Genomic DNA, 10,227 nt, shown 5'->3' with positions numbered 1-10,227 from the left:
TTTTTTTTTTTTTTTTTTTTTTTTTTTTTTTGCTTCATTTAGGAAAACTGTCAGAGACAATTATTTTAAGTTGTTTTGACAGGGAAGCTTCTATGTCTTGGTACTTTCAACTCTAAATAACTCTAAATGTACAGAGTTAGTTAATGGAGCTGCTCCATTTCTTCAATTGTAGATCAGTCAGTTCATTATGAAGATGAATACTGAATTGTGACACTGAAGCAAAGCTTTACTGATCTCTTCACACTTATCTGAGTGAAAAAAAAAAATCTCAAAGAAATAGAGCCACTCATCATCATCATGGTTACCAGTCTCTGGAACATAAAACATTGCAGAGAAATCAAGCAAAGTTAAATCAAAGCAAGCTCCAGTCCTCCTGCCTTCTACCCCCTACCTCCTTGATGCCTCTTGTAGTGCTCCCCAGACTGTTTTTATTAAGTATCCCTACAAAGAATAACTCGTAAGGCATTTCCTTGAAGACTTGTGTTTTTAATTTTTTTAAAAGTCTTTTTTTGAGTTAAGATCTCATATGGCCCAGACTGTCCTTGAACTCACTGTGAGGCTGAGGGTGACTTAGAACCCCTGATCCTTTTGCCTCCACTCTCCAGTGCTAGGATTAGCAGTGGGAACCAGCATGCCTGGTTGTAGTGTCATTACTGTTTTAAACTCTGTAATTTTCTTTGAAGATGTGTGCATTATTCAAGTGGGTTTTGCGTCAGACTCCGTAACATACTTCCTTCACTGAGAGAAGAATCTGAGTTTATATTCGGGTGACATACTACGTATGTCCCATTTATGACTGCAGCGCTGTCTGCCGTCAGCTCAGGAGTGTGCTTCAGAGCTCTGTGGCTCAGGGCTCCTGAGTGTGAAAAGCTCTAATTAAAATAGCTGCTCAACAGCTCTCACCTCATAGGGCTTTAATGCTAAACTTTGGAGTCTTTAGACTCTGGCGTCATAGAGACTGACTCCTGGGTTTTTGCTGCTTTCATTGTTATCCAGAGTCTTTTGTTTCTTATTTTTGGGGAATCTGGCAAATCTAGTACCTATTGCTCTATCTCCCTGATTGCAGGGTCTTTTGTAGTGTGTGTGTGTGTGTGTGTGTGTGTGTGTGTGTGTGTGTGTGTGTATTCATTTTCATAAATGCTAATTGATAATTTATTTTGTAGAGTTTTGTTTCTTTTACTAATTAGCTAATGAATACCTCTGGCTGATTATACAGGATGAGCCTGAGAAATAACTGAAGACATTTTGGTCTACAATATAACTGGCTTGTGAGGACCTGAACATTAGTGGTGATTTAATAGTAGTGATTTGGCATTCTGCTTTAAAAAACGAAGTTAAAAATAGTTGAATATTGCCAAGTGGTGGTGGCACACACCTTTAATCCCATCACTCTGGAGGCAGGTAGTTAGAGGCCAGCCTGGTCTACAGATTGAGTTCCAGGACAGCCAGCACCACACAGAGAAACCCTTTCTCAAAACAAAGCAAAACAACACAACCAAAAAACAGGGTTGGAGAGATGGCTCAGAGGTTAAGAGCACTGGCTGTTCTTCTAAAGGTCCTGAGTCCAATTCCCAGCACCCACATGGTGGCTCATAACTATCTACAGTGGTATCAGGTGCCCTCTTCTTGTATGCAGGCACACATGCAGGCAGAAAACTGTATAAATCAATCAATCAATCAATCAATCAATCAATCAATCAATCAGTCTGTCTCCAAAACAACTCAAAAAGCTAAAAACAACAACAACACAACAACAAAACACCCCAAGAAACAAAACAACCCCTCTCTCCACAAAAAAACAAAATAACTGAATCTGTATGAAGGTCAGAAAAGGTTTCTCTTATTTTTGAGAGCAGGTAGGCATTAACTTCCTATTAATTCAAAGTACAGGCTCTACCATTTGAGCCAAGCCACTAGCAGAGAATGTGTGTCTTACCACCAGCCTAGGCTGGTGAGGCTTGAGTCTTGAGTGATGGTCATCCTGCATTCTTGCGTTGCAGGCATGCCACATACACACAATACACAGCACAAAGTACAAGCAATTAACTTTTTTTTTTTTTTTTCCCCAAGGTAAGGTTTCTCTGTGTAGCCCTTGCTGTTCTGGAACTAACTGTGAAGTGCAGGCTCACCTTGAACTCAGAGATCTGGCTAATTCTGCCTCCTGAGTCCTGGGATTAAAGGCGTTTGTCATTATGCCCTGCTCTTTAATGTGTGTGTGTGTGTGTCTGTCTGGGTCTGGGTCTTCAGAGGTCAGAGGCGCTGGATTTCTACAGGTGGCTGTAAACTACCTGATGTGGGTGCTGGGAACCCAGCTCGGGTCCTCCAAAAGCAGTATGTGCTCTTAAGAGCTGAAGAGCTGAGCCATTTCTCCATCCCCACAAATCAATTAATTTTTAAAATCTCACTCCAGTGTGTACTAGTCATCTAAGTTATAGATGAACATAAGCAAAAAATAAGTATGGAATAGAGCACTTAAAATAGCATGGATTTAGTATCCCTGCAATTCTCAGAAGTGTTGTGTTTCTCTGTCTGCCTTGATTATGTATTTTGTCATGGCACATTTTCTTAATTGGTGCTACCCTTTGATACTGGTAACAGTCCATTTTCACAGGAGAGAGGACAAGGAAAGTGAGTACCCCGTGCTTTCATTTTCCACCTGTAGGCTTCTTCCTTCTTTCATTCCCATCTCAGTGGAAGAAATGTCTTCTTCCCCTTCTCTACTTCTGCTTAGAATGCTTACTATTATTTAAAACATTCGTTCTAATTTTAGGCTGTAGAATAGTTGCATAGTAAATAGTTCCTTATATTGCTCACCCTGCTCCCCTTGTTGCTAATGTCTTATATAACTGTAATTAGATATGTAATTTTCAAGAGTAAATAAGTAAATTAATTACAAGGGTAAATAATCAACATTAGTATAATATTACAAATAAGCCACAGACCTTGTTGAAATTAGCCTAAGTTTTCAACTGTCATTTTTCAGTCTCGGGGTCCTGTCTGAATTTATTTTAGCTACTGTTTGGTAGCCTCTTTCTCCTCTTCCTCCTCCTCCTCATCTTCCTCTTCCTCCTTCCTCCTCCTCATTTTCCTCTTTCTCCTCCTCCTCCTCTTCTCCTTCTCCTCTTCTTCTCTTCCTCCTACTCCTCCTTCCCCTTCTCTTTCTCCTCCCCCTCCTTTTTCTCCTCCTCCTTTTTTTCCTCTTCCCTCTCTCCCTCCTTCTCCTCTCCTCTTCTCCTTTTATTTTTTTGCAGCAGGGTCTCACTATGAAGCTCAGAGTGTCTTGGAACTCACTATGTAGATCAGACTGTCCTGGAACTCACAGAGATCCCTCTGCCTCTTCCTCCCAAGTGCTGGGATTAAAGTTGTGTGCCCTATGCCCAGCTTCCATCGTCTTTTGTACTCTGTAAATTTCCTTGTCTTTCATGAAATTTATACTTTTTGACAAATATAATCAGTTTTTAGACTATTCCGTTGCTATGAAGAGACCACATGCCAAGGCGCACACACATATTTTCTCATACATAAAGAGGTGAGGCCATTCTCATCATGCTGAGCGTGGCAGCCTGCAGGCACACATGGTGCTGGAGCGTTAGCGGAGAGTTCTACACCCTGAACTCTAGGCAAAGAGAGAAAGAGGGACAGAATGAGAGAGAGGTAGAGATTGAGAACGAGAGAACTCTACCATCTCACCATCCTGTAGGTCAAGTATCCCCTTGGTTCAGAGCTAGGCTTCCTGTGTGTTTTCCTATTTTCCCCTTCGTTTGTAGATAAAGGGGAAAAAATGGAGCTTGTTAGACTTTGGTTTTTTTCTGTGAGCAGTTACACAGTTTCAAACATGTCCTGTCTGTGGCTATGGGCCACATGTAGCCAAGGATGAATGTGGCCTGACACAAAAGTGTAAACTCAAAACATCATGAAACTTAAAAAAAAAAAAAACAACAAAAAACCTTAACTACAAGGTTCTTGAACATGAACCTTGTGCATGGTAACATTTTACAGAGTAGAGGTTGGACTTGTCTGGCTTGGATGGAGTCACTTAGATGGAGTCACTTTTGTATGTATAGACATAGGTGGTTTTCAGTGTTTCACGGCTGCAGAGGAGGCTGCAGTGCATTGTACATTGCTTTTTTATTACTGTTTAGTCTTGTTATGACAGATGAGGTTTTTTCTGTCAGCTCATCCACTGGTTGCTGCTGTATATGCAGGCTATTTATTGATATTTGAATATTTTGTATCTTGCTACTTCAAAGAATTCTTTTCATTTTGAATTAGTTTTATCATTGATTCTTTGGTTGCCCCCTCCCCGCACATTCTGCCTATTTGCAAATAGAGATACAGTTCTTTATTATTATTCTGATTTCTAATAACTTTATTATTATTCTGATTTCTTTAACTTTTGGTCAGTACTTCTAGTACAATACTGAATAATAGTGGAGATGGTGGAAATTTTTGTCTTACCCACTCTTAGAGGAAATGATTGTTATTTCTTGCATTCTCAATTTTATTTACTCATTAGTTATACAGTATTTTGCCTGCATGTGCACCTTCATGTCAGAAGAGGGCGCCAGATCTCGTTGGATGATGGTTGTGAGCCACCCTGTGGTTGCTGGGAATTGAACTCAGGACCTCTGGAAGAGCAGTGTTCGTAACCTCTGAGCCACCTCTCCAGCGATTGTTACTTCTTTATTAAATAAGACATAGAACACACATCGTATGCTAAGAGATTGTCAGTTACATTTCTAGTTTTGACTATTTAATTTTGAATGGGTGTATCATTTTGTCACCTATACTCCATCTCAGGGTGTATGTAAAAACTATGTTATATATTAATGATTTTTTCTAATATTGAACCAATCCTGTGCTCTTGGGCTAAATCCTACTCAGTCATTTTGAATTATTTTCTTATTATAGGCTGTTTATTAACAGTGAAATGCTTTTTTTTTATTTTTTATTTTTTATTTTTTTTATTTTTGAGAGGAGAAACCTGTTTCCTGCACTGTAGTGCCTAGCATGATGTCTTTCAGTTCTCTGTGATTGTCTCATGATTAGGGAGAGTACTTTTGGAACCTTTGCTTTTGTGCTTGACCGAGCGCTTTTATGTGGTGACTTTCTCCATGCAGGACTGGACAAATTAGAAGCAGGAATAGCTCATTAAGCTTTTATCAGGTGAAATCTGAGAATTCTGTTTTACTTAGGAAGCCATCACATCCGTTACCAGAATTAAAGTCTCTGGGCAAGAGGTGTGCGCTCTAGTTTGTCTTTGCTTGGGGAGACCACAGGTCAGAAACATTTTGGCTTTAGACATCTTTGATCAGTTTTCTTCTGACAGTTCAAGTTGATGGTCTTTTAAAGTGTTTCCTACATATATATGGTTTTATAAAATAGTTTTCTTCATTCTATATAAGTGCCTTTTCTGATTTTCTTAGAAGCATTTACCTGTATAATCAATAGATAATTCATGTAGCTGCATATAGTTTTATAACACAAATTCTAATCACAAGTAAGTTAATTATGCTGTGAGATATTTATAAGAATGCCAGTGGATGTCACTCTTTTAATTGAATGTTTAATATGTGCCTAACACATTTCACTTTTAGGTATGTCTGACTGCAGTGATGCTACAGCTCTCGGTACAGCTCAGCCAGCTACAGAAGAAGTCAAGTCTAAAGTTGAGGTGATTGGGGTGCTGTTTGCATTGCTTTGTAAAGTCAGCCTCTGTTAATCAAGGCCTCAGTCGAGATTGACTGAGGTGTCTGAACGTATACCATTTAATAGTACACTTGTACATAGTGACAGGATAAAACGACAGAGGCTGCTTTGTGACAAGGAGTGACTTAGATCTGCTTTTGGTGACCTAGAGCTTTTTTAAAAAATAAAACTGCTTTGTTGAAATGAGCTCATAAATAAAAACATCCCATTGCTAGATTAAGGTATCTATTCTGACAAACACTCGCCCAGTCTGAAACTCTAGAGGTAGAGCTTATTTGTCACATCAAAATGAAAATGAAAGCTGTACAGCAACTTATTTAATATATATAATGAAATACGGCAGTGGTTCAACGTGTCTATCAAAATGCTAGTAGTGTTCGTTGCCATAGGTTGCTCACATTTAGCTTACCTACTGCCATGTGTGCTTGCTCACTGAGCGTGCACCTGAGTCGGGGACAGAGCTTTTAACTACTACTGAGTGCTGTACTTGAGACTCAGCACACCTGCAGTGAGAAATACTTGTTTTGATAAATGGGTTTTTTTTTGTTGTTGTTGTTTGTTTGTTTCTATTGAATGTTCTAGAATTGATTCTGGTGAACCACCATACGGTCCACCGTTGTAGCTCATTAAACTAGGGAGAAAGATTTAATTAGGGAGAAAAAAAAAGGAAGAAAGAAAAAGATGATCAGCTCTTGTAGTTCATTAAGTGGAGAGAAAGATTAAACAGCTAAATTTTATTCTTGAGTTCAGGTCAGAGCAGTTGTTTTTGGCACATCGTAATTACGCTCCAGGCAGGGCTTTCTCTTGTCCCACACAGATCTTTAGAGTAATTCAGTCACATAATTAAAGTAGTTGCTATTTTTCCTGTTGTTTTGGTTGAATAAACCTAACTTTCAGACAGATGAAAGACTGACTGAAAGGATCTGGTAAGGCAAGAATACAACATGAGCCGCATGTGGTGGCACACCCCCTTAATCCCAGCACTCAGGGAGGCAGGGGCAGGCAGATCTCTGTGAGGTTGAGGCCAGCCTGGTCTACAAAGTGAGTTCAGGAGAGCCAAGGCTACACAGAGAAACCCTGGCTCGAAAAAAAAAAAAAAAACTAAATAAATAAATTAACAAACAAACAAATAAGTATATAAATGATTAGTGAGAAGAAAATAATTGGGAGGAGGATTTTGAGTGTCAAGTTGAGGAGGTGGCCTTTATTTTACCGATACTGGGCAGAGACAGACATGTTGACTGTTTATCATTGTGTACTACAATGTGCACATGTGTGAATGAAGTATGGCAGAGGGCTGACCGTGACAGAGAGTGCCCGTTTACAAAGGCTGGTCAGAGGCAGCTTTCTGAGGATATCAACTTTGAGTGGAAACTTGAAAAAGACAAGAGTCGTGCAGGGAAGCGGCGAAAGCAAAAAATGGGATTGTGTGCTTGAGCAACAGCGTAGCATTCTGGGCTGTACGTGGTGTGGCTGAGGAAGGAAGGGAAGGGATGTTTCAGGAGGGAGCTAAGACTGGCAGAGTAGACATGGCAGCGACGGGCAGCAGATGCGTGGTTAGGCGAGGCTCTGAAACAGTGCTCGAGCAGTGAGAGCCTGAAGACACATGATGCTCAGGGGGACAGCCTTGGGGTCAGGCACATGCCTTTGTGACAGTAAAAAAATGGACGAAATTCCCATATGTGTATGCAGATCCAGTAATTACCTGGATTTAACCTGCCTGTTTTCTTCCTTCGTTTATAATAGTAGGGTTAGAGTCCTGTTTATTGACACCATAGAATTATGAAAATGACTTAAATGCGGGGAGAAAGAAAGCTATAGACATTGATACTTACATCTATAATTTAACTATCTTGATTATGGTCTGTTGTAGAAAAGTAAGGCGTGCCCACAGGTACAGTAGTGAGGAATTCACTTTGGTAAATTCAGGTATCTCTTGTGAACTGTTGGGGAATTGTTCTGCATTCAGGTGTGTTTGGGGACCTGAAATGTTTCTGGATTTCAGTTTCACTTTGGTGTATTTCTAGATACATGGTGGTACGCTTTAGGGTTTGCTCCCACAGCTGGTCACAGAATTCATTTGAGTTTCGTGTAGACCTGTCCAGCTAGCCTGTGCTTTAACCAGCATCTGTCGCAGGTGCTGTGGGAAGCAGCGTCACCTGGGTGCTCAGGAGGCTCTTCAGGTTTTGGAAACACGAATGTTGGTGGAACTTCTCCCGAGTTTGACTATTAGTCTTGAGCGGAGGGTGATTGTAATGTCTTCGTGTCATGGTGTATAGTGGGTCATACTTGGTTTTCTAGCACCGTTAGCTTTTGCTTATCTCCCAGTGCTGGGGATTGCACTCAGGGCCTCGAGGGTCCGTGCAAGGCAGGTGTTCTACCCTGAGCCCCATGCCCAGCCTTACACTGGATGCACCTTTTAGTGATAGCATTTTATTCTAGCTTAGATTCCTTTGCGTGTATGGCGAGTGTTTGGGTGCATGTGTGTGCGTGGGTGCTCCTGCCACAGCACATGTGTGAAGTCAGAGGGAAATAGTGGGAGTGGGTTCTCTCTGTACAGTGTGGGCTCCACGGGTATCTGCTGAGCCATCCCACCAGCCCTGGTGATCTCCTTACAGCGAGGGACACGAGGTTACGGGAGTGAGGTGGAGAGGGGCGGACGCCAACCTCAGCTCCGTGTCCTTTAGTGCTGGAGCCATACTGAGCTGACACTTTGCGATACATATAGTCATCATTTTAATGAATTGTATTTGTATTAATGGTGGAGGAAAGTTCACAGAATATTTGAATTATGAGCTTATTAGAATTGGGCAAACAGGAAAAATGTGAATAGTTTTATCTGACACAAAAGGCATTTTTCTTCTGGTTTGGAGCAGTCTGTGTTTAGTCCACCAGGAGCTGAGGCCCTCCTGTCGGAAGCAAAGCCAGAGCAGTCGGGCTGGTGCCCTTGCAGCTTCTTTTCCTCTCTGTCTCCTGTGTTCACTTCTGTTTACCCAGACCTGACTGAAATTAACCCTACAAAACTGGTAGGAAATTAACTACTAGAAAGCAGGAAAAAGAAACCCAAGCCTTACTGAACATCAGCAGTGACCTAGATGTTAAAATATTTTGGGTCTTTCTATTACATTTTCTAAGAACTTTATAAAAATGTGGTAGATTTAGGAAACAACTGGGGAAGCTTTTAAGCTCACTTTTATATCTTTAATTTGCTGGCTTAGTGGTAAAATAGGATGAGCAATTCAGTTGGGTTGAAATTAACCTGTTAATTTAGTTGTTAAATAAATCAAACTGCTGTTAAGTGATGATAAGTGCCTTATATAGTTGGCAATGCTGTAGATCATTTCTGTAAAGATTCTAGGTTTTTTTTAAAGTATGTTTTAGAAAGTAAGTTTTCCTGTGCATAAACTTGTTTCTTATACGTGTTTCTTTTGCGTTATTAAGTTTCTGGCCTTTGGGTGAATGAACTTCGTTAATGACACTGGTTGTCCCTATGACAGTCTGCTCATTAGTGCCTAGTTGTCAAATGGAAAGCCTTTTGTAACATCAAGGTCTATTTTCAGGATTTGGGAAATGTGAATAAGCCAGAAAAATGTTACCTGAACATTTTAAGCCTTGGTCTTGGCAGCTATAGAAAGGGTGTAGACTGAGTGTTGAGAATGAGCAGAGGTGCTGTGTGAAGTTGGACTTAGTGGACATTTGGTTGCCGGTTGGCCAGTGTGAGGAGTAAGGGGAGGTTAGGGTCTGAGAAGCAGTTGTAGAAGTGAGCAGGGGACAAGCTAAGTAATCTTGAGGAGCGTGCTATTTTTGTTATGCAAGGAAAGCTTGCAGGAGAGCTGAAGGCACCGGGGTGTGCCCTCTTACACGCGCAGGTGCAGTGGGTCCTTTGTAAGAAAGGATTAGATGCTAACTGAGGCCTGCTAGTCTGAGGAGTTTACACAGCAGGCTGCAGACTGAGTTTCTCAACCTTGACATTGTTAATACAGTTGATCAGATAATTTTAACTCATCATATAATTTCAGTCATTTTTGAAGAAACGATGTGTTATGAGGTTAATATTTCAAATCAGCATGCCAGGTTTGAAGCCTAGTTTATCAATGGCTAGCTGACCTCAGAGGATTTCCTAAAAAGAGAAAGCCAGAGGCTAGTTCTGCGTGTTGACATACAAGAAGCAGAGAGAATTGAAGCACTTGCTGTGTGAGACGCAGGTAGAATATGGGCAGTACTCACTGTCAGTCCTTCCTCTTACAGGGCTTCATTTGCAAGAGAGTGCATTATGCAGTTTAATTCCTTAACCTTCGTAGGCCCTAGGGTCTTCACTGAAGTTGAGAACATTATATTTATCTTTTAGGCAGCTGTGAGTCTTCAGAGAAATAATTCATGTAATGTCAGAGTCAGGAACCTTTAAACTCGGAAGCTGGCTTCAAAGCATTCTGGTATCTGGGAGTTGGTAAAGCATATCAGAGTTACCACAAAAACATTCCTAAGAACTCTGGAGGACCTTCTTCCGTTCATCTGCTG

The 10,227-nt window shown here is 40.8% G+C and overlaps 1 protein-coding gene across 4 annotated transcripts in view; it reads left to right on the top strand.

Annotated features, from left to right (window-relative positions):
• Positions 1-10,227, top strand: part of Arfip1 (ADP ribosylation factor interacting protein 1) — a 64,022-nt gene that overhangs the window by 6,534 nt on the left and 47,261 nt on the right. For 2 of the 4 annotated variants that reach the window (XM_055596502.1, XM_055596503.1), the window contains one exon: positions 5,598-5,674. The exons of the other annotated variants lie outside the window; for them this stretch is intronic. In XM_055596502.1, coding sequence (XP_055452477.1) covers positions 5,600-5,674 — 75 coding nt within the window. In that variant the 5' untranslated portion in view covers positions 5,598-5,599. Of the gene's footprint in view, positions 1-5,597; positions 5,675-10,227 lie in introns of those variants that run through there. 4 annotated transcript variants of the gene reach the window in all.

Source organism: Psammomys obesus, unplaced genomic scaffold (assembly GCF_907164565.1).
Source record: "Psammomys obesus unplaced genomic scaffold, mPsaObe1.curated_primary_1811, whole genome shotgun sequence".
In the NCBI taxonomy this organism is placed as follows: Eukaryota; Metazoa; Chordata; class Mammalia; order Rodentia; family Muridae; genus Psammomys; species Psammomys obesus.
The sequence above is the reverse complement of the archived record's forward strand: the minus strand, read 5'-3'. Positions and strand labels throughout refer to the sequence as shown.